The 27,220-nt window shown below is 40.5% G+C and overlaps 1 protein-coding gene across 2 annotated transcripts; it reads right to left on the minus strand.

Moving 5' to 3' along the window:
- Positions 1-158: 158 nt before the first annotated feature.
- On the minus strand, positions 159-26,300 carry VIP4 (leo1-like family protein). Of its 2 annotated transcripts, none has more exons than XM_089164823.1 (11): positions 26,063-26,300; positions 22,852-23,198; positions 21,844-21,988; positions 21,547-21,732; positions 19,105-19,281; positions 9,057-9,188; positions 4,297-4,476; positions 3,915-4,046; positions 3,497-3,601; positions 3,149-3,382; positions 159-767 (listed from the first exon to the last, which is right to left on the minus strand). In XM_089164823.1, the coding sequence occupies exons 1-11, from the start codon at positions 26,186-26,188 to the stop codon at positions 633-635; spliced, it is 1,899 nt and encodes a 632-aa protein (XP_089020949.1). In that variant the 5' UTR covers positions 26,189-26,300; the 3' UTR covers positions 159-632. The 2 variants fall into 2 exon arrangements, with proteins under 2 accessions (XP_089020949.1, XP_089020948.1); XM_089164822.1 differs by having other exon boundaries at positions 3,149-3,391.
- Between the last annotated feature and the right edge of the window lie 920 nt (positions 26,301-27,220).

Here is a 27,220-nt window from a genome sequence, read left to right on the forward strand (position 1 = left end):
TCCTCCATGGATCAGAAAAGGAAGTAAGTTACGGGGAGATCATACCAACACAGAAAAACAATTGTGGGGTTCAATCCTTCAGCAGTAAAGAAGTTCCACTGGTCTGGTTTAGGCTACACGAATAAGAACAAATCTCTCTGGGTAGGTGAGGATGGATCTAAAAAGTTCAGTGTTGGGATTATCCATTCCATACATCTACTAATCATCCTCTGGAATTGCAATACATACACCGTGCTCATCCACATCAGCCCACTGGTTGTCATACATAAATAGACAAGGCTGATAACCCATCCATGCCTCCTCCCCTCTTCCATACCCCAACCCCAGAAAGAAACATAAAAGAAAATTTAAAAAAGAAAAAAAATACAAATATAAAGGGTTTCTTCTCGTTTTACACTTTACCATGATTCTTTACTGGAAAAAAAAAAAGGGGTAACCCATATGTTCAAGAACAATTTGAGAATAATGCTTGGAATGAACTAAATCTCATAAGATAGTACACGTACAAGATTGGGCATCATATATCAGCTTTTATCCATAGATGATTTCACCCATTTTGATGAAGAAAGTCTTGCTGATTTTCATCTGTACCAAGCTACTCTCTGCTGTTATTTATCATTTGATACTGTTTTTTATTCCTCATCGCTATCAAAAACAACTGCCATTCGGCGATGGTTTGTGGTCTTTCTAGGAGGAGACTCTACATCCGATTCAATCTCCTTGCGCTTGAGGCCACCTCCAGATTCCCTCGTCCTTTGCCTTGGTTCCTGCAACAAACACCAATAATTTGATATTATATACTCGCCAAAACAAGGATCAGTTTTGGCAAGCAACTCAGACCTTGATATGTATGCATAACGACAAACATGTATGGGTGTTTTGCAGGGGATGGGAAGGGCACAAGAGAATAATAGTTCAAGCCAAGTAAGAAATGAAGTCGCCAATCCATCTTTTCCATCGGATAGATGGCCCCCTGGATTGGCCTCGGCTCAAGCTCCAACCACTTCCAGAATCCATTGTAAGATGCTTGTTCCACAATCTGATGCCAGTGGCTGAATTATGCAAAATTCTACTGACACGGGTACCAGGTAACCGGACTTTAGTTTTTACACAGTACACTGTAATCAGTTGGCAACAAGTGTAGCCATCAACCAATTTTGCCAGGTCACTTTGCTGGCAAAGCAGAAATAGAGAGAATGGTTTGTTCAGTGATACAGAATATTTAGATAAAAATCATTTTCTGTGCACATGTCTTTGCTGTGCAAAGTAGTGCACCATGTGAGAATGACACCTGAAGATTTAAGATGGCCGAGACTAAGACCCTCATCAAAGTATGAAAATTCTAGGTTAAAACAGGTTTTACCCATTACCCACTCAAAGGAAACCTGAACAATAAAGTTCATGACCTCCCTCCCCTCTCAATCTGCAAAACCTTCCTCGTCCATCTCTCAACCTCATAGTCTTTGCAGATATATAACAATTATCCTAACAGTAGCATCACCCGGACCAATTTGCCTTCTTTGCCCATGTCGAAAGAAGAAAAAAAAACAACAATAACAAAAGCAAGAGAGAAGAACAAGGGCAAAATAAGAATTACAAATCAATGCAAGGATCAATGATCGATCTCCATTTTTTTCTGTCGTTTTCGAAATTCGGATTACTCAGTCCATCTTGGGCTGATTAACCTTGTATGCCAGTGAATGTACACTGTTGAGTGTCGTCCTCGAATGGCAAAAAACTTGAGTGGGTTTTAGTACTACCAGGTATTCATTGAGAGAAGTTCGAAAAGCTCATAAACTCTGAATTATCCATGCGAACTCCGTCAGACAGCTATCATGATTGAATGCTACCGAAACTACTGACGAACCATTTTAGATGGCAATTAGTAGCGGATCAAAAGAAGAAAACTGAAGGATGAGTTTGGTTTCCTTCAAGCTCAATCAAACCAAAAATATTACAGAACTGTCTCAAGCTTCAACAGATAAACTGAGATTCTTGCAAGCTTCGACAGATAAACTGAAATTCTTGCTAAAATGCAGCTTTATCCTTATTCTAATCCCTTTAAGGAGAAAGTAAACTGAAAGTAAACGCACCAATGATTCTGTTTGATGGTGAATGATGAATTAAATGGATAATGAGAACAGTAACAGATAGAATGGAATGAAAGGGGGGGGGGTCTTAAGAGGGTTTGCAGATTGAAAGAGAGGAGAGGTTGTTGAACTTCTATTTTAGGTGAGTCAGGTTTTCTTTTTAGTGGGTAAAGGATAAAACCCACATTAACCTTGGGTTTTTATACTTAGATGAAGGTGTTCATCTCAGCCATCAACGTCGAATCTTCCAGGTGTCATTCTCTCATGCTGCTGCACTGCTATGCACAGCAGAGGATTTTTATCCAATCCTGTTGGAAGACACGACTCCAAGTCACTTGAATCCTCTTATTTTGATATTAAGATCAGACCCCCAACCCCGAGTAAACAAATCTAATGCAGCTTAGATTTAACAACCATATCTCAGGCCCTAATTTGAACTAATTGGCGATGACAATTCACGCTCTAGAAGTAGCAGAACCCAACAAAACTTGGAAGTTCATGAATAAACAATCAGAAGAGCACCAGCCATGTGCCACGATGTGGGTCTGCTGTGATGTGGAATTTATCATGCAGAAGTGAGCAATTGAATAAGGATTTCATATAACAGTTAACAATAAAAGAGTAGGTCAATTCTATAGCTACCAAAGGAGGATGCCTTCTACTGAGATACCTTCTAATTTAACCTTATCTTTCTTTCTTTTTTTTCTATAGTTAAGCACCACTGAATTAAGTAGACATGCATAGTGTCACAATTGTCTGGACACTAGCCTACATGCAATTTACCCTATTGGGTCAATTAAAATGTTTAGGCACCCTTGGTTGGATATACCAAACTGAGCATTACACTCTGCCTAGAACAGTGCACATACACATAGCAACATGCAAATAGTAGCAATTATTCACAAAAAGCAGTAAGGCTTTAAATTTTCCTTCCATAAACTTTTGGGCCATGGTACCATTCAAGAACTGGGGCCTGGATGGATGAATGTTGTGCCTTTATGTATAGAAGATCATTTTATCCACACACAAAAAGATAACAGGACAGCAAGTTGTGGTACCTCAGATTCCTCCTCTGATTCATCATTTGCACCTGCGTCCTCTTCATCCTGTTCTTCCTCATCTTCATCTTCATGCTCTGGCTCTTCTTCCCTCTTATGCGGGGGAGACCTCTCAACCTCATCCTCATCAGTTTCATATTCAGACTCCTCTCTCTCACTGTCAGAGAAATCAACAGGACGCCGAGAGGGTCGAACTGATGAGAAGGATGATTTCCGAGGGATGTCTTTGTGAACCTGTGAATGCTAAGATAAGCATGGATTAGAATTATCCAAATAAATCAAGAAAAGGTGGGTGGGTGTTTTTTGGGTGGCGGGTTCAAAAGTAGGGTATGATATCACAGGAAGTACCCGTTTGGCATTCATAATGCGCCTCTCAGCTTGTGCTTCAACTTCAAGATCTTCCTCAAAGCGATGGCGAGCAGCTGAACGACGAGGTTCATGATCATCCTCATCCTGAGCAACAGAACAAACCGGACTCTTAAGTGTAATAGTTGGAAGAACACATTCCAATACAGTACTGAACCTAGAAAATATCTACAGCACTAAAAACAAGGCAGGAGGCTCTACAAAACTTGGGCAGGTCAAACAACAACAAAAATTTAAATTGAGCATAATGTTTTCAACTATCAAAATTTCATCAAGAAGAGTACAATGAAATAGATAAGACTAACTGAAATATAAAGAGTTACTGCCAATGCAAGTGCATGTATGAGTGTGAGTGTGTGTGTGTGAGAGAGAGAGAGAGAGAGAGAGAGAGGTGGCAGACCTCATCAAGTGCTTCCTCTAAGAACCCAGGTGAAAGTTGACGTCCCCTTTCTACCGTTTGTGTATATTTCCTGCTCACCTTTTCCCTCTTGCGATGGAGAAGTTCATTAGCTCGAATTGTTTGACCTACAGCCTGTAAAAGAAGAACCATGAGTAAATGCAGAATCTACAATGACCCATAAATTCCTAGGGACTTGTTCATAACCTCAAACATGCATATAATATGAGATATCCGCCTTATCACATTATTATTTAACCCTAATAGCAAACAATATGTAATATTAGAAGCTCAGAGTCCATATTTAGATGCCAAACCAAAACAAATCAGTTGACTCAATTTCCATGTCAGCAGGTTAAAATATGTAACCAAGACCAATGCTAACCTTTTCTTTCTCCTCCTTCTCCCTTTCTGGATCAATGTCCGTGACACAGTTCTTAACCTTGTAAACCTTTTTGTGCCGTGAGTCAACAAGAGCAGTTAATAACCTATGAGAATTTGACAACAAGGATGATGGCATAAACCTCATCTTCCTCGAAAGCCTCCCTTGAGATTGAAGGATTCCCTACATTGTCAACACAAGAAAATCAATTATAGGTCTTAAATCAATATACCCAGTGCTAAAGTCTCATAAATTCTGATGACAATTTTTCCCCAACAAAAAAATTAATAAATAAAAGATCCATACAGACATCCTTACTACTGCATGAAACTTAAATGCAACTCAAGAAGAGAACCAGAATGTTTCCCACTTTCTAAAATGATCTCAAATGTCCATGAGACCTCTCATTAATAACACAGGCGATTACCATGTCCAAAGCAGTGTTCCTCCAGACTCTTAGAGATCTCCTTGAGCCCAAGTAGATAGGGTGGATAATAGGTAAGGAAATGGGATAGACCCTATCATTGAACTAAGACTAAGAATGTGGTTGATTCCAACTCCAACGGTAACTCTAGCATGTCATCAAGGGTCATTGAAAGAGCTATGGCAAGTCTCTTAGTTCAAAATGGCGAGACAAGGCCAAATCACAGGTCACACATATCGGACTCAATAGTTCAAAACTCTAACTACCTAACAATACGTAATGGAGGGGGAAAAACCAATAAAAGTAGATCAGAGGTCCCAAAAAAGGGCCTCAATGTTGATCACTGTTAGAGGAATAGTATTAGAATAGCATCCTGGAAAAAAGAGAAATCTCGATGTACCAACTATAGTCTCCTATCTGGAATCTGTTTTCAAAGACAGGAAAACAGAAGCTCACAACTAAACAGATATCGTGGGTTAAGGTAGCAACTTGCAACATAGAGGGCAACTATTCTGGAGGGAAGATCAATCTGCCGAGATTTTAAAGGGAAGAAGACGGACAAAAGAAGCTTCAAACCAGGCATGTATTTTTATTTTCATTCCACCGATGGTTCTTGCTTTCTCTTCTCTTCTCACCTTTATTTATTTAAATTCATTTTCAGACCTCTGGTTCCGGCAGAAGCAAAAGCAGGTAAAGGGGTTGATCGATTCACAGGGAGGAATGGGAGAAGGCAGCAGGGTGATTTTCAGTAAAAATCAAAGGTGGTTTCTGGAGGGATTTGTGATGCATTAGGTTTTGATCCTTCATTTTATTATTGGATATTCTCTGGAGTGGGCTAAATTGCTCCGGTTCAGTCCTATCTATGGAATTGCAAGCCATTGTTTGTGTTGAGGGTAGTATTTGAAAGAAAAAAAGAGAAGAGAAATGCTAACTCAAGAATGCTGGGTTTCTTTTTCGATCAAGATTGTGTTTCCCTTTCATGGTTTATTCTCAGATCTGTAATCGCTTATTACATTCATAAATAAAAGCTTTGGCCAGAGGAGGAAGACATGATACTGCAAAGCCTCCTGGCCTTCTTTCTTCTTCTTCTATCACCTGCTCTATTTTTCTTCTTCTCTTGAATCTGCTCTCTGATTTACAGTTTGAATACTCCTCATTTGCATACAAAAAGGTTTTTTGGAGGTCTCCATCAGATCAGATTCTAAATTGCAATAGATATACTTAACGGGTCTATCAAAAGACATTGAAATCTCAAGGTACAAAAGGAAGAATCCTGCAAGAAGCAGCTTTCGAATGGGATGCGTTCAGGCATCTATAGCAAGAACAAAATCAGCCCTCAGATTGCATGACAGAAGTTCAGCCACGGCAAACAAGTGCAATGGGATCCGATGGGTTTCCCAAAAGAACCTGATGACATAATTTAGAAGGATACCAAAGCACGTAACTGGGCGTGTTTTCCTATTTGGGATACCGGTTAGGAGGGAATGCATTTCTTGACTGGGTTCTCATTCCCACTACTACTACATCTGGGGTTTTAGAAGAAAGTGTTCTCTGCGGGCGCGTTTGATAACGTTCTTAAAAAACGTTTCTGACGTTCTTCTGTTCTTTGGGAATGGAAGAATGGGTTAGAGGCGTTTGATAAAACGGTTCGTTCTTCTGTTCTTTAAGAACGGACCAGTCAGAAAAGTGTTCTAAGGAACGCTTTTTGCAGAACATAAAAAAGATGTTTTTACCAAAGAACAGAAACGGAAGTGATAAAATTGGTTCAAATTGAAGCCTTAGAACAAGTTTATCAAACACCAACTTATTTTTCAACCAAAAAAAAAAAAAACACTAACATATTCTATTAGTGTTTTTAAAATATTTTCAGAACGGATTTATCAAAAGCCCAATTTCAAGCAAAGAACGGTCTTTTAGCACAGAAACATGAAAAAACAGTTTTGCATAAGAACTGGTTTCTCAGAACAGAAGCGTTACCAAACGCATACTGCATTTTTCCTCTATAATACAAAAGTCACTTATCAAAAAATAAAGAGCAAATTACACGGCACCCGCTATAAAGGGGGTAAAACTCTTAACCACCCGCTATTACCTCTTAAATTACATGGAACCCACACTCAAAATTACAAATTACCCACAGTTAAATTTTCAGTTAAGTGGACATCTAAAATGACCAAAATACCCTTACTTAAAATGATCCACCCAACTCTTGGGTTCCCTTCACCCATCTTCTACCTCCACCTCTCTCTCTCTCTGCCTACCTATCTAATGGCCTTATAAACAAGGGCTGCAGCAAAGGTCCAGCAAGAAGTTTAAAGGCAGAAGGGGGAGAAAAATATACGTAGAGGAAGAACTGCCACCGCCAGAGGACTCGAACTGCCAGAGGCCGCAGCGTTTTTCTTGTACAAGAGGGACGCCTTTTTATAGTTTCTAACGGATAATTTGCAGTCTCTGCAGACTAGGTAAGTGCTCAAGTTTTGTTTTCTAATCTTCTCAATTTGAAGTACTTTTTTCCAATCTATGTTCCCACTTATTGATAAATTGCATGTGTTTCACATGCAAAGTCTTGTTTACTTAAAATATACCCTGCTTGCTGGGTTTCCCCCCCCCCCCCTTCTCTTCATTAAATTTCGTTGTTGACATGGCTCAATTTCATCGGTAGCTGATCTGGGTTTTATGAGTAGTGTGTGTCATTAGGGAGTTCTAAAGCATTTATGTTCTATGAATTTGGTTTTGCTCTCTTTCTCCATCGATCGATGCCTTGCCCTGTTCCTTTTTTTCTTGTATTTCTTAAAATAGAAGTCTCCCTTCTCCACTCTGAAAATGTATGATTTGCGCTTCTTGAAATTGGAAGTGTTGAGCTCGCTTGCGAAGCTTCCTATTCCTACTGGTGTAGTTGAAGAGTAGAATTTTCCGTCACTAAGATGATTACAAGGCCATTAGATAGGTAGGCAGAGAGAGAGGTAGAGGTAGAAGATGGGTGAAGGGAGAACCAATAGTTGGGTGGATCGTTTTAAGTAAGGGTATTTTGGTCATTTTACAAGTCCACTTAACTGAAAATGTAATTGTGGATAACTTGTAGGGCTACAATATGGTCGGGCTGGGCCGGGCTTTTGCAATCCCAAGCACAACCTTATATATTATAATCTAAGCCTATTCCCGCCCTAACCCTATCAAGGCCAAAGATTATTATCCCTGACCTTAAGCCCTACAGGGCCAAGTCAAGCCCATTCCCGCCCTAATTGCCCGTCCCTGGCTGTTCCTAGCCCTAATTGGCCCTGTCCCTGGCCCTATCTTTGTCCTTGTTCCTAATTCATTGAGATCAAGCATCAAGGACAAAATTAGGGTCAAAATCAGGACCAAAATCAGGGACGAGTTGGGACAAGCCCGGCAGGCCAAAGAGAAATCTCAGGCCCGCCCTCAGGGCCAAAATCTGAGCTCAAGCCCTATTCGGGCTCAAGGCGAGCTTAGGGCGGGTCAAGGCCGTCAGGGCCAAACTTGCATCCCTAGTAACTTGTAATTTTAAGTGTGGGTGCCATGTAATGGCCCAATAGTTGAGCGGATCATTTTAAGTAAGGGTGTTTTGGTCATTTTACACGTCCACTTAACTGAAAATGTAACTATGGGTAACTTGTAATTATGAGTGTGGGTGCCATGTAATTTAAGAGGTAATAGTAGGTGGTCAAGAGTTTTACCCCCTTAATAACAGGTGCCTTGTAATTTGCTCAAAAATAAATAAACAAATACTGAAGTATGCATGCATAGGATGTATTCTTGTAGTAACCTCAACCAAGATTTAAACCCTGTCATCAGTCATCACATTAAATAAACTAGGCATAAAAACCAAGCAAGGACCAGATCTATGCCGTGAACCATAGAGAAAAAAGAGAGGCAAGGATGATGATAGACCAACTGATGTTAGATGCTCTGATACCATGTAGCAGCATTAAACCACCAAATGGTGAAAGCAGAGGGAAGGAGAGAAGAAAAACAGACACTAACACTTGGATTCATGGTCTTACCACGAGAAATCCTCTTTTAGTCTTTATTTACATAGTTGAAACAATACAACAAGAAGATTACCCATAGCATAAAATTTCTACGTCAATAGGAGGGGAATTACTAGTAACTTGAAAAGGAAACTAAATATGAACAAAAACTGTTTCTATCAGAGTTTGGAATTTCAAAAGAAGCGAGTTAGATCAAGGCCTTCTTAAATCCGAAAGACAAGATTTGGACTATTGACTAAAAGGCAAGCATTACGGAATAACCTAAATAAATTTTATGGTAAGATGATTAGAACTTCTCAAAGCATAATGATTAAGAGATCTGAAGGAACCTTTCCATGTCGAAGAAAAAGATGAGATTGATCATGCTGTGCATCTTGCACTGATATGTCCAGAACTTCATTGCCAATTAACAATTGCAAACTCCCATCGGACCATCTTACAAAGCGTGCATTGCTCTCATACTACATAAAAGAATTAATATGAAAAAGTTAATATAAATAAATAATGACACTAATGAGCATAAAGTTTATCTTTGTCAATACTAAATGGTTATTACAAAGATCAATAATTTGAAATCAAGTAATCAACTGGAGCAGGATAATCCAAATGCATATCCTGAGAAACAAGATACTAGGCTTACCATTAACCCTATAAAAGTAACAGGCAGTTTGTAATGTAACACAAATAGGGCCCATGAATGTAACAGCACTCAGATTTCAGAATAAAATAAACAGAGTGTGTTGTTGCCCAAAAGCAAGGTGTTACTAGACCTTCTCATCAACGGTAAGGAGCCTACAGTTGATTGAGTAATTCAAGCATTTCAAACTGAAGGTTTTCTTCCTCAGCAGAGCTTGCAACCTGCCTACATCACTTCATCTCCATCTTAGCCCATTACCAGACTTTCTTACAGGGAAGTAACCAGTCAGCCTTGTACCATCCACCTTTCCCCTATTTCAAACTGCTGTTTCTGCAAATTGTACCCCATTCGGCCCTTCTTCTCTTCTCCATAAACCGAACTCATAATTCTTAAAACCTCCATTAGAATATTCATTAGGATACTCCCCCCTTGCAGATTCATAATCCCTCTACAGCCACCAACACGTGATCTCAGTCTCAGCCTGTTCACTCCTTTAAAATCCTAAATCCCAGCTGTTCTAAATTCCCAAACTCAACCTGAAGTCTTAGTTCTGAAACTGTAACCCAAAAACCCAAGATCTTTCAAAACCCTGGTTCCAAAAATAATTAGATTCCTCTAGAACCCTAACATACCCAACTCTAGACCTGTAACCCTAAACCAGTCCTTGTATACCCCACCCGAGGAGCCTTAAAACCCGTTACCAGAGCCCAGTTCGAATTCCTTGTAAACCCAAATGCTAATTCCCGAATTGAAGAATTCAAGTCAGCAATCGGTTACACAGACAAAGCAGAAACAAGGGATCTACTTGAGAGTTCAGTTCAGTTTTAGAAATCAGAAAGAGGACTTAATTGAAAGTTCAATTTCAGATCCAAAATTCTGTTTTAGCCCTAAACAGCAACTGGACTCAGTCCTGGCCAAAACTCCTTAGACCCTACTAATGTAACCTAGGTTTAGGGTTAGGGGTAATTATGTAATTCCCTAGACTTTGGGTTAGCCCAGGAAATCCCAGCAAAGGGGAATGGCTGAAACCTAAGGTTTTTGGGGTTGTTCTTGGGCTCAAATGATGGCAGGACTTTGGGTTAAGGTCTGAATTTGGATTTTAAGGTTTGAAAATTCTGCAGAAAATCCCAAGGAAAAAGATGAGCAGCAGAAATTTTCAGATTGGTGTAAATAGGATTGATTGACCAAAAACTGATAGGAATAGGTTCAGTAGTTTTTAGGGTGACTCTACGGAGGGTTGAATGGGGTCTAAAAGGGGAGGGAATTAAGGTATAACAGGGGGGGTACGCTGTATCGCAGGGAAGAAGAAGAGAAGGGGAAGGGCTACAGTTCTTAGGTTTGGGTTGGGAGGGCGCTTGCGATGGTCGAGGGAGATGGGGTGGGCTTAAGGGACTTCTGTACTTTCTTGTAACTCACAACACTTGCTGGAACTTGTAGTTGAATGCTTGAAGAAGAGATGAAGATCTCAAATTGAGGAAACAAGAGCACAAAACCCAGCCAAAGGTCACCCTAAGGATCCCACAAATTTCTCAAATCAATCTTTATTCATCAATCAAAACTGCCTATTACACCCAACGACTAGGCTATTTATAACCTTCAAAACCCAATTTGACTCACTTAGGATAAGGATCCAACAAATACTTACTAAATTAGGACTCAACTACTAATCTCAAAATAAAACCAACCCTAAGATAAAGAACCCTATCTAACCAACTAACAACCTTATCATAACCATTAACTAACAAACAAACAACTGAATTACTTGCCAACTAGGACTCCAAATAACTTCAAAAAATATAAAAAAAAAAATAAAAAGATAGAGGGAGAGAGAGAGAGAATTAAACTCCCAAAAAAGAGAGACTTAAACTCCAACATATTAGCTAGACTTGATCCAACTAGGTAGAGCTCAAACCAGGGGTGGAAAATGACCAATTTGCCCTTGGGCTGGTTTGGCTCCTACTTCCGCATGGGCTTGGACCCTCTTTTGACCCTTGGCTGTCTAGGGTTGGTTACATCAGCTCGCCCCTTTGTGAATTCATTCATCCCCGATGAATGGCTGACATAGGCCTGTATTGGCTCAATCTTCTTGACAGTGCTGGTGGGTGGGGACGGACTGGTATTTGCTTGCCCTGGCTCGATGTGCTTGAAGTCTCTAACTGGCTCTTCTTCTACCCTCTTGGGTGGGGGCCATCAGGAGTTGGTGCTCTGAAGTGAGACTCCTGTGATTAGTGCGGAGAGCTTGCTTCTTCGCTTCTCCAGCAAGGTTGAGAGGTAGTAGTGTAATTTTCTTCCCTTTGTGTCTAAAGGTACATGTGTTCTCTCTACTAGAGATGGCGACGTCGTTATCATAGAGCTAAGACCTGCCTAAGATGATATCTGACAGCTTCATGGGAACAATGTCAAACCAAATTTCTTCTGAATATGAGCAAAGACTTACTGGAACTAAACATATGGCACGGACCTTCACTCTTGCACTATTCAGGAGGGCCACTTTGTACGGTTAAGGGTGCTTCTCAGTCTTAAGTACTGCCTTCTTAACAAAGTCTTCTGAAACTGCATTAGCACTACTGCCACTATCGACAATTAGCTGGGCTAGGAATCTACCAACCTTGACCTCGATGTAGAATATGCTATATCTCTCCCAGTCTTCCGGCTCCATCTCTGACACTAAGATCTTGGCCACCATATTGTGGAGATTAGGCCCTGTCATCTCTTCTGAGAATCGAGTGTCTGACTCTTCCTCTGGTGGGGCATAGATTACCTCATCTTCCTGTTCCTGTTGGTTGGAGTCAAATACTGCGACTCCTCTCTTTTGTGGACAGTCCCTGGCATAGTGAGCATTCTCAGGGCAGTAGTAACATCCCCCAGCGTTGATGGTGGTGTGGAACATCTCCTAACATCCGTTATAGATGGTGGAGCATTTGGGTTGGTGGAGGATGATGGAGGAGGCATAGTGAGCATTGGGTCTCTCCTATCATCCTGAGTGAGTTGTTTCTTTTGGGACAGCAGGGTTTCAGCCCTTAGGGCTTTGTCAAATAGGTCTTCCCAGGTCATTGATATCAACGTCTAGCTAGATGTCTAGTATTAGCCCCAACTTAAACCTTGTCGTGGACTGGAGTGGGCTCTCTCTCTAGTCCCTGTCCTAGAAACCAAGGTGTCATTGTTGGATGTACTCTGAAATAGACAGTTACCTTGCTTCAGGGAGTGAAACAGTTCTTGGAGTCTAGCCTTGTGGTGCCCAGGGAGATAGTTGTCTGTCAGCTCTCTTCTCATCTGATTCCAAGTCAAAGGTTCTCAGTCTTCTAGGTAGAGCTCTCTTGCCCTGGCACACCACCACTCTCTGGTTGCACAATCAGTTTCGTCTAGGCCAGCTGCAACATTCTTTCATCTGACAGGTCATACAATTCAAAGTAATCATCAAGGGCTGCCCTCCAGTCCTAGAAAACCTGTGGATCAAGGGACCCACTGAATTCCTTCAGCTCTAGCTTTACTCTCTCATGGTCTGTTCCCCTTCTTTGCTATTGACTGCCATTGAAGTAGGCCCCCATATAATCTTCAAAAGATTGTTGTTACTAGTTGCCTCCTTGGTTGACCACCATCTAGCTCATACCTCTCATACTCTTAATTATCATAGCAGAACTCTCAGGTATAGCCATTTCTGCCTCTAGATCGCCTCAGATGATAGTGTTCTGGGTCATCTTCCCTGCATCTTCTACCTCCACTTACTCCTTCACTATGGGGAATATAGCCTTGAGAGTTGTCTAGGGGGTGGGGAAGGTGGAGTTCTTCCTGGCTCTGTGGTTCTGGCAGCCTCAAGGGTTGCAACCCTTGTATTCATCTTAGTCATCTGTGTGAGCAATTCTTGTTGGCCCTTCAGTAGTTGTTCCAATTGTTCCCTTAGTTCTGGATTATCCATAATGATTGTAAACTCTAGGAGGTGCTGGAACCAGGAAATCTGATACCACTAATGTAACATGGGTTTAGGATTATGGGTAATTAGGAAAATTCCCTAGACTTAGGGTTAGCCCAGGAAATTCCAGCAACAGGGAACGGCTGAAACCGAAGGTTTGGGGTTGTTCTTGGGCTCAAATGATGACTGGACTTGGGGTTCAGGTCTGAATTTGGATCATTTTAAGGTTTGAAAATTCTGCAGAAAACTCCAAGGAAGAAGACGAGTTGCAGAAATTACAGATTGGCGTACATAGGATTGATTGGCCAAAAACTGATAGGAATAGGCTCAGTAGCTTAGGGTGAGCTAGGGAGGGTTGAATGGGGTCTAATGGGCCGGGAAGGGGGTACGATGTATTGCAAGGAAGCAGAAGAGAAGAGGAAGGGTGCAGTGGTTAGGTGTGGGTTGGGAGGGAGCTTGCAATGGTTGAGGGAGATGGGGAGGGATTAAGGGAATTCTGTACTTACTTGTAACTCACAACACTTGCTGGAACTTATAGTTGAATACTTGAAGAAGAGATGAAGATCTCGAATTGAGGAAACAAGAGCACAAAACCCAGCCAAAGGTCACCCTAAGGATCCCACAAATTTCTCAAGTCAATTCTCAAATCAATCTTTATTCATCAATCAGAACTGTCTATTACACCCAACAACTAAGCTATTTATAGCCTTCAAAACCCAATTTGACTCACTTAGGATAAGGATCCAACAAATACTTACTAAATTAGGACTCAACTATTAATCTCAAAATAAAACCAACTCTAAGATAAAGTCCCTCAAGATAAGGAACCCTATCCTAACAAACTAACAACCTTAACATAACCAACAACTAACAAACAGCTCATCAATCATTCTCTCCCCCTCATTACTTTTGCCCATAAGCTCAGAAACACCGAAGAAGTTCTTCGTTCCTGGAAGGCTGGAACACCTCCACTTTTGGTAACATCTCCTCTAGGGCCTCTTCTTGTCGATTGGATCTTCTTCGTATCCAATCCCTCATCCACGATGACCCCCTTAATCCTTCTTTGGCAGACTCTGAGGAATCGCTCTCTAGGGAACTATCTTCTCTTGTCTCCCATGAAGAAAGCTTTCTCTGCCAAAAAGCTCAGATAAAATGGCTTGAGCTTGGGGACTCCAACTCGGCGTATTTTCATAGGTCCCTCAAGGCTTGCCATAATCTCAATTCTATTCCCATCCTCGTATCTACCAATGGCTCCTGGATCTCCGATCCCCCTAGTATCAAAGCTGAAGTTGTCTCTTTCTTCTCCAACCTCCTCTCCCCTCCTTCTCTCCCTCCTCGTTCCCCCATCCCCTCTAATCTCCTCAATAAATTTCCTGATCCCTCCTCTTCTCCTTTCCTCTATGCCATCCCTTCCACTAAGGAAATTCTCCTTGCTATCCACTCCACAAGGCTGCGTTTGTTTGCAAAGGTGGGGTGGGAAAAAAGGAGTGGGGAAAAAAAAACATGTGGGTCCCATGTGTAGTGGGGTGAGGGAGAAGGAAAGGAAAGGAAAGGGGTTTGTGGAAAAGTGATAGTGGTGGGTCCCACTTTTACTTTTCCCAACTTCCCCACAAAGTCCCACCAAATATGTGGGGTTTTAAAATGGCTTGGGGTGGGAAAGTTGGGCTGCCACATCAGCAGACAAGTTTCCTTGAATCAAGGAAACTTGTCTCTCACTTTCCCACCCCAAGCAACCAAACAATCTACCATTTTGGGATTTAAGGGAAAAGTAAGAAATTTACACTTTTTTCAAGAATTTTCCCACCCCACCTTTATTCCAAAAAACAAACGCAGCCTAAATCTAACCACGCCCCAGGGCCTGATGGATTCAATTTGGGTTTCTTTCTTTCTTCTTGGGATCTTATTGAGGATGACCTGGTGAAAGCCATCCAAAGCTTTTTCCTCAATCCTTCCCAACTCTCCTCAATCAATCAAACCTTCCTTTGTCTCATCCCCAAAAAGCCGGGTGATTCTTTCTCTCAGATTTCCAACCGATCTCTCTCTGTAATCTCCTCTATAAATTCATTTCCAAGATTCTTGCGAATAGGCTCAAGAAGGTCATGCTCCTCATGGTTAGCTCCAACCAATCAGCTTTTATCTTTGGTAGAAGCATTGCTAATAACATTCTCCTTTGTGCGGAAATTGTCCGAGGCTTCGATAGATCTTCCCACTCTCCTGCAGCTCTCATGAAGGTTGATCTCCACAAAGCCTTTGACTCTATCTGCTGGGATTTTATTAATGATGTCCTTATCCTTATGAGATTTCCTCCCCCCTTCATCCACTGGATTGAGATCTGTATCTCTACTTCCCTATTCTCCATTATCACAAATGGATCCCCGGTTGGTTATTTCCCTTCTAGAGTCGATATCCATCAAGGTTGTCCTCTCTCCCCTTACCTCTTCCCTCTAGCTCTTAAGGTCCTCTCTCGTTTCCTCCAGTTGAGCACTGAACAACATGTTATCTCCCCCATTCCCAAATGCAAATCTCTCAATCTCTCCCCCACCTTGCTTTTGCTGATGATCTTATGATCTTCTCCGAAGCCGATCATCAATCCATTTCCTCCATTATCTCAGCTCTCTCTAATTTTGAGATTCTCTCCGCCCTCAAAGTTAATCTTGATAAATCTACCATCTTCCTCTCTGGCATCTCTGACTCCCTGCGCTCCTCTCTCCTCCAGTTCACAGGATTTAAGCCTGGTTCATTCCCAGTGTCTTACCTAGGTCTTCCCCTTATCCATGGTAGGCTCACTCGCCACCATTGTTCTCCCATGCTTGACCACATTCGAAAGAAGCTTCAACTTTGGAAAGGCAAGCTTTTCTCCTTTGCGGCCAAGTTGTGCTCATCAAGTCTATCCTCCAATCATCATATCTTTATTGGTGTGGTATCTTCTCCCTTCCCAAATCTACCATTAATACTATGGAATCTCTTTTCTGTGCTTTCCTTTGGAAGGGTGAAGAAGCCTCCTGCTTCCTTCACCCCATCAGTTGGTTGGCTATATGCCGCCCAAAAGCTGAAGGAGGCTTGGGATTTTGCCGCATCTTGGACATCAATCTGGCTTGTATACTTAAGCTCATCTAGAAAATTGTTACCAAACATGACTGCATTTGGGTCAATTGGGTCCACTCTCACCTCCTCCATTCCGACTCTTTCTGGACCGTCCCCATTCCCTCCAACCCTTCCTAGGTCTGGAGAAAGCTACTCCTTCTTAGGCCACGCGTGCTCACGGCAATCTCTTCTTGCATTTCCACTGGCTCCACCACCTCCTTTTGGCTTGACACATAGCATCCGATGGATATTCTGTACTCTCCTTGGCCCCCGTCTATAGCTCCCGCATCCCCACATCCACCCCCTATCCCACTTCATTTCTGCTGGCTCTTGGTCCCCCCTCCCTCTCCCCTATCTCACACAAGTTTGGAATTCTCTCCCATCTCTTTCAAACTCACCTCATGATACCATAGTCTGGCTCCCTTCCCCTTCAAAAAAAATCACCATCTCCTTAGCCTGGAAACTCCTCAGATCCCCTCCCCCCCCCCCCTTGGCCCCCGTTGGTCTGGTTCAAAGATCATATCCCCGCCATTCACTTACCCTATGGAGAGCCCTTATGCTTGCCCTTCCCACCCACGCCTTCCTCGTTAGCCGTCACATCCCTGCTAACCCAAATTGTACCCTTTGTTGGTGCAACCATGAAGACATTGAACACCTATTTTTCCTTTGCCCTTTCTCCAATTCCCTTTGGAGAAAAGCCCTTCCCTCAATTTGGCCTCGTTCACGACGCTCCTTCGGATTTGCTAGGGATTGATCTTGGATTTTGAGGAATTTCTCAGGTTCTTCCATATGTGACCGGATTGGTAAGCTAGTCTTATCTGCTTCTATTCATCACCTTTGGTGGGAGCACAACCTAAGAAGATGAACCTCCTAATCCAGCTCTATTGATATGATTTGGAAAGCCATCTATTTTGATGTTTCTGCTAGAGTTTCTTCTATCCCCCATCCCCGGTAGATGACACCCCAAGGAATAGGCACATTGTTGTATCCTGTGGTCTCACTTCCTCCTTTTAGTCTTCCCTTTTGAGGCTTTTGTTGTATCTTCTCTCGTTTTTTTTATATATATTATTCATTCATCCAATAAAAAACAACTAAGAAACAAACAACTGAGTTACTTACCAACTAGGACTCCAAATAAATAAAAAAACAGAATTAAACTCCAAAATATTAGCTGGACTTGATACAACTAAGTAGGGCTGGAACCAGGGGTGGAAATGACCAATTTGCCCCTGGGCTGGTTCGGCTCCTACTGGGGCCCTCTTTTGACCCTTCTGGGGTTGTCTGGGGCTGGTTACATCACCTAGTTTATTTCACTGCTCTTTATCTAAGGATATTGGCTTTTTGGCCCTCATTCACTTGAGGCTACATAATAAGCCCTTAGTGACTTATCTACATTGATGGACCTAGTCCTCTTTGCTAAGGGGTTGGAGATTAGGCCAACATTGATTTGAGACGGGTAAATTCATTATTTTGTGTCGTCTCTGGTGCAGGTAAGTCACCTAAAGGGCTTATCTTATTGAAAATAAGCATTCAGATTAAGTGATGTATGTATTTGGCTTTGACTCTAAAGGTTTCTTTTAATTGGCCAACTTTAACAAACTTTTGGGTAGAAAGAAGGCAACCGAGATTTGCTTCAGCAGCTTACTACAGTCCAATTTGAGTCAGTTTCTTTCATTATTCTAGTTTCCTGGTCAGTTTTAGTTATCTTATTAGCTAAGCGTTTATTTTGTAACTGGGATACTTCATGAATCTAATATATGGATAAAGTAGGACAACAGGATTTGCTTCATTAGCTTAGTCAGAGTCCTCTTGAGTACATGTATTTCATTATGTTAGTTTTCCATTCAGATTTTGTTACCTTATAGTTAAGGATTGGATTAGGTCTTCCCATTTTTACTGTTTAAGTCCTCTATATAATTTTATAAGGGGCTACAGTATTTGATTAATGAAGCACTAGTTTGTGCCTCTTCTCTTATTCTGTGAGACTCAGATGTCTATGAATTCAGAGCTACATAATGAGATACCTATAAAAGAGAGACCCAGGAGAAAGACTGAGACTCAATCCAATTCTATCCTACCGTTTATTATATTCTTCTAACTTTCTTTTATCTTCTAATTGATTATGTGAGAGGCCTGTATTCTGAGGTATTCTGCAATCTAAGGCCAAATCACAGTACTGGAAGTCTCTAACCAATTCATTCAAGAAGCCCTAATGGGTTCCAATTAGTTGCTGATTGAAGACCCCTCAGAATAACATATTCTGATTTCCACTGGTAGACAGTACACCAATCCTACTGTAGGATTGGTTCTTAGTTGAACTAAGTTCTACATAAAAAGCCCTTAGCCTTGACATGTGTTTGTAATTCTCTTCATGTTGATCATAGTCATGCTCCCTAGTAAAAGAGATTACCATAACGGAAAATGAAGAAATTCAGGTTGTTAGAATCCCTGTACTAACTCGCAGTTTGCCCTAACCATCTGAAAGATTTGTTAGTCAAGAACTGTAGAAGAAGTCAAAGGACCTTCTATTGAACAAGGCAATTGTACAACACATAGTTCCAATACAGAGTGATGAGTGCAGGATAAGACCATCTACTTCAGAGTTTAAATGCACTGAACCATAGTACAGGAATTAATCAGTGTTATACAATTCAATGCAGAGGATTGGGTTTATAAATACAAAATCAATTTATGAATACACATAGCATATACTGCATAGTATATAATACTAAAAATCTCCACTTACAGAAGTTGTTCCATCTGGATTCCGTACGCGCCTCCAGCGAACAATATTATTTTCCAAGCGTATGCGTTTCTTAGACCCAGATTCATCAGTCTCAAACATATCTTCTTCCACATATGTCTTAGGATCAAACGGCTTCGGTTCAATACCCATTATGTTAGAAGCTTTGATGATGTTCATCTGCAATTTAGAACATACATTCAATATTAAATTTTCATTCAAATTCATGACCTAGGGATGCTTATTGAGTAGAGAAGGTGTAAGCACAAGTTACTTGGGAGCTGCAACAAGCGAGTTATCAAAGATCCCAGGCACAGAGTAACAAGATGAATAAAGAAATGGAAGACCCAATATAAGAAGTAAATTTGCACAAATATCCAACTAGAATTAAGAATCTCCCACTCATAAATCAAGACATAATAAATGCCTTTTTGGACCCTTGCCATTCAAGAGTGCACTAGTTAACATTTTCTGACACCTTTAGCATTTTTTTTTTGGGGGGGGGGGGGGGAGGGGGGGTTTGGTGGTTAATTTAGCAGTTGGATTTTGTCATCAAATGAATTGTATGTTTTTAAAACCAAAATCCAGCTAAGTCTACATTTTTGACAACCCTATTGTGCTCCATCCACAATCAGTTTAACAGGCTGAATGTAATCTGTCGTGTCAAAGTTCAAGGAAAAGCATAGATTGCATGCAGAAGTACTACCATTAGGGGATGTAAGCCAAAACCCTAATTCGGACTAGAAGCCCAAGCCCACCTGGCACAACTACCAGGTTGGCTGAACCCTACCAAGGGTATTTTCATCATTTGCCTACCTCTTTTGATAGTTATTTTCGTCTAGTAATTTTTGTTTTACTTTTGTGAGTCCATATCTGTTTTTAATTCCTTCTTTGAGTCAGTCAGTCAAGTCTAGTCAGAGTTGGAGTGCCACTAGGAATCTAGTTTAGATTAAGATTCCTTGTGGGTAATTAGTATTACAAGTCAAATTCTTTTATTTGTGGCTCATATTTAATTAGTTGCAAGGGGGATCCTAATCCATAAAGGATTCCCTAGTTGAATCAGTCTTTATTTGCTAGTTAGAATCCAAGTCTTTCCCTCCTTGTGTAAGGCTATAAATAGCCCACCACTCTTATTGTAAGCTTAGACTGAGTTGAATAAGGAAATAAGAATCTTGTGGGAAACAAATCATGGCTTTCTTGGGAGGGCCACAGAGGAATTAGTAGCATCTCTCTTCAATTCCAGCAGCACATCTTCAAGTTGCAGCAGCCTTCCCCAGTAAGTACAGCACCCCAGCCCCTTACCTCTCACTCACAGCCCTCCCCCACCCCTTCCCACCCATTGCAGCCCCCTAGAATCCCTCCCCACCCCTGCAATACACTTGGAACCCCCTCCCCCCCTCCACTAGTCCTTGTGGTATACCCCCTTCTTTCTCTCTCACCCCCCCCCCCCCTCCCCTTCTTTCTATTCCCTTCCTCTGACTTGTGGCAAGTCTGAATACAGAAAAAACAGAAAAGAAAAGAAGAAAACAAGAAGAGAGAAAAGAATCAAGAGGCTGCCCAAGATCCATAAAAGAAACCCAAGAAACCATCCCATCTCTTGATCCATCCCTTCTTCACCATCCCTAAAACCTCCTCTAATCACTCCATATTCATTTGGTTAAACCCTTTCCTCCCTAAGATCAATCCCCTCTCTTTTCTTTCAACCCTAGGGTGGGTTTTGATACCTTAAAATCATCCAATTGGATTTTGTTAAAACCTAACATCTCACAAACACTACCCACACCAATCCTAGTTCTCCCCATAGGTTTCTTGCTATCCTAAAATCAACCCATTAGATTTTGTTAAACTTTTGAACATCCCAAAACCTATCCATAGCAAACTATCCATTCTCTTCTGATTTGATAGTTATTCGCTGGTTCAATAAAGAAGCTTCTAGGGTAACCCTGAATTATAGGGATTATCTCAAAGAATCCTTAATCCTAGAATTGGGTTACATCATGCAGACTAGCCACAGAGTTAGGATCCACATTCATCAATCTAGGACTGCATCAGATATATTTCAGTCTTCTTTCATGGTCAGAATGAACCCTAAAAGTAGGTTATATGAGAAGGGATGACCAGAAGTATGCTAAGTACATCTCTGCTCTCAACTCACTAATCTCATACTTAAATTTTCTCAGGACGTCTTATCTTCCACTATTCCAAGGTTCATTGTCTTTCTTCCTCTTAACTTTGTACTCACACCGCCTTGTCAGATATTTTTTTAATACACAACTATTGCTTACAATTATTTATAACAGTACCCTTTTCCACATTATATGCAATCCATTACCTTGGCTACCAGTTACTACATTACATGCTGCAAACCATGCACAAAATATATAGAAAAATGTTGATAAAAAACTGAAATCCGTTCCTAAGGGCAATAGCAAGAATTAGATAAACCTTCTCTGGCTGCCCAGGAGGTGGTCGCAGTGGAATCTCCAGCTCCAGTGGGGGGCCAACTGGCCTTTCTTTAGACTTCTGCTCAATGTTATCCTCCTCTGATTCATCCTGGGCATCTTCATCTGGCACTATATCTTCTGGCCTTAAATTCTTGTCATAGCTTTCTTCCTCTTTGGCAGGTGATCTCTGATATAAGCCCACAATTAGGCTATGGAGATTTATGTAATTCTTCGGGGGGGGGGGGGAAACACGTGAATACTTTCACTTTTATTAAAGAAAAAGGGCATTTTATCGTACCACACTCATTGGTGACTCTGGCTCAAGGTTATTTTGCACTGCATATTCTGCTGGCTCATCCTCATCAGAATCACCAAAGACATCACGGATCTCAGCTGCTGATTGTGAAATGTGTGTCTCCCCTTTTTCGTCACTATGTGACCTACTGCAGAAAAGCAAAGTCACATGGACTCATCAATAAATATTAATAAGAAAGTGTGTGTCACCATTCTAGTAGATACAGAAGAGCAGTCTCAGCAAATAAAATATTCACCATCAACCCTTCATGTAAAAAGAAATATAGGAGGATGAGTTGCATCACGAACAATACAAGACACAAAATAAATTCGCCCTTGCCACACCAGTTATTTTGGGACTAGAAGCAACCATGGGAAGGATAGACATGAGGAAGCTGAGAATAGGCAATGGAAAATAGAAAAAAAGCATATGTCACAGGAACATCATGTTCCATTGGCAACATTCGAGCTGACACCCCAACTGATGCTCTTTCAAGAGAAGGGATGACTAGGATGGAGCTCCTGCCCTTCTCATGCAGGCAGTTTGAGTTTGTTTTTGCACTTTTGTTTGAGGATATCCTTACGGCTGTAATGTTTCTCTTGACCATTTAGGCTTTGTATTATGTGTCTACTAGCAAAATCTCTTGTCTTTCAAACTAATCCACCACCCAAATAAAGTCATATCATTGTTGGGTTCTTATAATATCTGCAACATACTGTCACACATTGTCAGGGAGCGAGTGGGGGGCTGGATCAACAATGTGCTAAACACATCAGAGCCTATAGCATCAAGAATAGATAAGTGACTAAGTCCAAAAACTTATGGCATTCCTTTCACATCATTCCCTACCTCACCTGGTTGAGCTAGGTGGATTTGAGCTTCTGATCAAGACTAAGGACATTCATAAACTCAGTGCCCTTGATTTTCCATAGCTAAAAACAACCAGCACTATAGGGACACTCGAAGAAAAATGTGGGGGGAGGGGTTGAGCGAGAGATTGAGAGAGAATACCTTGGCCTTCTAGCCTGATCAACCTCCTCATCTTCATCCATATACTGGTTTTCAGATCTCTCGGATTCACTATCAATAACTTCCCTTCTACGGCTAGTTACTACTCTCTGGCCATACTCTTCTTGTTCATCACTGTCAGCTTCTTTTCCTTCACTCTCTGCCCTTTGATCACTGACATCCCTTTCTTGAGAACTTTGAGCCCTCTCACCCTCACTCTCCCCAGGATCAGGTTCTACATCATGCAGTTCCACATCACTCTCCACTTCTGCCTCTCCTTGCCCCTCAACTTCACCTTCACCTTCACCTTCGCCTTCGCCTTCAAGCTCTCCTCCACCCTCTCCTTCATCCTGGATGAATAATCAGAAGTTTTGAGTAACAGCTTAATAAATAGGTAAAGAATACAGAAGTAAATGCAAAACATTAAACCACAATGCGCAAATATCGACCTTTCTTTTTCTTTTTTTTTTTTTTTTCTTTTTTTAAGGTGGGGGGGGGGGGAAGGAGAGAGAAGAGAACTCTCCACAGTTGGAAAGATGAGGGTACTAAAATAAATCTAGGGAGACACCAAACACCCACAGGTGGGAGGACAAAGCAGAGGAAGAAAAAGCCATTCTTATAGTGAACGATGGATTATGTTAATAAATGCTTGATGATGATCATAAGTGAAATGAAAAGAAGCTGAAATTTGACACAATTAAGAAAAGGGATATTGATTCCCAGCAGTTCTGGCATATGGTTAGTCCGGATACTCTGTTGACCAATTAATGGCCTTAAAGTTATAAGAATGTTGAGAACCAGAATTGGACTCCCATCCCCTGCAGTTGATGCCTAAGCAAGGTCCTATACCAGTGCAAGGGTCTTGGAAATAGTACCTATAAGAACTCATATTATGGTGGTGTCAACCTGAGTTATGCATGCACCATGCACAACTTAGGTTGCAAAACGAAGTCACTTAACCAACACCATTCAGGAAGATCGGAGCTGCTTGTCATACTTGAGTAAGGAGAGAAACATCCATCAGGTCAATGCAAATTGAACAGGTTAAAGTATTCCCTCCTAGAAGAGATGTAAATTCTCTAACCTATGAACTAATCCATACCCATGATGCATGCCACTCCATGCCTCCCCAGGCTTCCAGCCAAAAAACCAACATAAAAAATAAATAAACAACACTTAAATGCATCTTTATCATCTCTACAAAAATAACTAGTAATCAAAACCAATGCGGTGATGGTATCACACAAAATTTATTTAACTAATCAAATCCACATGAAATGAAAATGGAGCAAACAAACAAAAGAAGGGACAACCCAACCCAAGTTCCCAACATAAAGAGGATAAATTACCAAGTGCTCAATGATAGAGGAGATTCAAAAGTAAATCATATCAACGGCACTGCCCTAAAAAATTTGTGACATGAATAAAAGAAGTCTCAGCTAATTATTTTAACAGCACATGTGTACAGAAGTACCTCCAAAAACAAAATGTTAGGCAGTCATTGACTTGCAACGTTTCAAGGAAAATTGACCTTCGCAAGCAATCACTGTAAGAGTTTTATTGCAAGGAAATGCAAGGTTTTTTTCTTTTGAGGGTGGGGGGAGGGAAATACTCCTACTTTTTCAATCAGAAGTGAAAAAGGGATATGAAAATACTATACTGCTTGCAGATTGAACTTCCCTCGATGTCAACAATATAGACAGTTCTTCAGAAACCTCAAAACCCTGCAAGTAATGGACCTAGAATACCAAAGGCAGGTAAAATGGCTGACAACTAGCATAGGAAGATGCAAACATAAATAATATTTGTCAAAGAGAGAAAGGTAATGAGATGCAAGGGTGTAAAATGAAACATAGGTTGACATAGCAAGGAGAAAATCAAATAACTATGATGTTATTTGAACTGCATAAATAAACAAAGAATTGCAAGAATAAATAAATAGAACAGAGATAATAAAACAATGATCATTGGAATCTGGCTGAAAATTTTATTTTTATTTTTTTTAAAGAGTGAATTTCATTGATAATCTATTGAGAGTTTTAACTCCAGACCAAGATTCAGAGAATCATCCAAAAATCCTCTAATTAAGAACTGAAAATAGTGCAACTGCAGGAGTTTCAAAGCAGTTCTCTAGTACCTCTGTCACAAATAAACACACAACAACTCAAGAATAGAGTTCAACAGCACAAGCTCCAATCCATATTGAGAAACTTAACACGTAATCTCTTTTCAAATGAGAAGAAGACCAAATTAAAACTCAATGCAACTCCCTCAAGCATCCAGGTACATCCAAAAGTCACATCATTTTGTGATTCCAGTAGTGCTTTTTGGGATACCAACTCCCATTAAGTCTGAATGATTTTCACAATGGAAAGACCTAAACAAAGTGATGCTAGGAGGAATTATTTTGTTGACTTCAAGAGACTTTTTTCTTAGAATTCTTATACTATAACCACAACCAATTAAGCCTTAATTCCAGTACTGTGATGTGTTAGACGAATACCTAATCCTTCTCACATACAGTTCCCGATGGTACACTCGTTTGTCTAACTTCCACACGACCAAACCATCTCAATAGATTTTTCCTAATCCTATCACCAAAAAAGTTACTCGTAGTTCAGCTGAAAGGCAAAATTTCATTTCTATCACCAAAAACGCTACACAAAGTTCAGCCAAAAGGCTATCTCGTTATAATAATCCACTCTTGCAACCCATTACTCACCAACTACCATATGTCAGCTATCGACAGAAAATGTGCAAGCCTCCACAGACAAAAGCCATCCACGAGGAAAACCACCTTCAGCTAGGCTCATAATAATGTTTCTTTCATAATATTCAAACTCACTGAGAAAAGTAACCTAACCCTGTACATCAAAATCCCAACGCCAACCAGGGGATGCCACTTATACCAGCAAACACGCTACCGAGAACAAAAATCTATAACCTATAAGCCCACCATACAATCTCCCCTAAAAACATTCACTTTTACTAAAATTCTAGGATAGCTATTCAAGCAATAGACAGCCAAATTGTTCTCCAACAGACACATTACATTTTATCGTTGAAATTCCATATGCATGCGGAAAGCAAAAAGGACTGTACCTTGATCAAAAGAACAATGAATACAACAAAAGAATCACAGCTTTAAGGCCTGTCACGGAAGATTAAACGACTTCCTTTTCACTTGAGACGAGGACTGAGAAAGAGCTGTTACCGATAAATAATCAGGTCGTCGGTTCGATTCATGCTCGGAATCAAGCTCCTCTTCCTCCTCCTCTTCTTCGGATTGGTCACCAAAAAGATTTTGCATCATCTGATGCCTCTTCTCCTCGCCTCCCATCTCTTCCTCTCTCTTGCTGCAACTCTATCTGGTTCTGAACTCTGAAGGAGGTAACAAATTCAGCTTCGAACCTTCAACGATTCTGATAGACTGGGAAGAGAAGGGCACAAAACGAGACGAGGAATAGCAGGAACGGTATAAACAAATCAGAATAGACCTACGGACCCACACATCCAGCAAAGCACCTTAAGTGGGCCCGGTGCCACGTGACACTGGGCTTTTACAAACTTTTTTATTGAGAAAATTTTTTCTCCATCTCTCGCCTCTTATTTTCCAAGTAAATTTAGTAGTTCGAAGTTCGAATTCCCATAGGATTAAGAGCAAAATTCTATTTACATTAGGTATATAAATTTTCCTAAAAATATAGTTTTTTTTCTGTAGAACTGAAGATGTAGTCAAGGTGAACCTTACCTCTCCTCTTCCTTGATATTTTAAAATAATTATATTATCGTAGTAATTTATTTATTTTTTATTAATTTGTTATTTTTTTTCTTTATTTTTTTTATAAGAATTCATTTTATATGATATGGAGGGTTTTTTTTTATTTTATTTACACTTTTATATATAAGCTCTTTATTTTTATTTGTTATTTATATATACTATCAAAACTTGCATATGCAAATGCACATCATTATACATGGGGAAAAGTTAGTTAAAGAGAATGAAAGAAAATGAATTTTGCTTTAAGGTCATTAGTTCATGTTTATAATAGTAGATGTTTCATTTTTCCCTAATGAGTATTGCTTATCCAAATAACATTAAAATTTTCGTTTCATTATGGCTTTGCTTATTCCAAATAACATTAAAATTGTAGTTTCATTCATATCGTCTAATGTTTAGGTATTTCTTTAGATGTGTCTTTTATTTTATATTTTTTTTTTTTTTGTTTTTTTTTTTTTTTGGGAGGGGGCGGTGGGAGGAAGGAAATCGAAGAGTTTGGCATTCATTTTTGCCCAGCTTCCTTTTAATGTCTGATAATCAATTTCGGTTTTGAAACTTTAGACTTCCTTATACCATTTAGAATACCAAATA

This window comes from Hakea prostrata, chromosome 8, assembly GCF_041222555.1.
Source record: "Hakea prostrata isolate BN-2017 chromosome 8, UWA_Hpros_2, whole genome shotgun sequence".
NCBI lineage: Eukaryota > Viridiplantae > Streptophyta > Magnoliopsida > Proteales > Proteaceae > Hakea > Hakea prostrata.

Excerpts from the sequence above, each read along its gene's own strand:
- VIP4 (XM_089164822.1), bottom strand. The coding sequence starts at position 26,188 with ATGGGAGGCGAGGAGAAGAGGCATCAGATGATGCAAAATCTTTTTGGT. Across the intron at positions 19,282-21,546 it reads CTCCTGGGCAGCCAGAGAAG|ATGAACATCATCAAAGCTTC; the intron begins GTTTATCTAATT and ends TCTAAATTGCAG. Across the intron at positions 768-3,148 it reads AATCAGAGGAGGAATCTGAG|GAACCAAGGCAAAGGACGAG; the intron begins GTACCACAACTT and ends TGTTTGTTGCAG.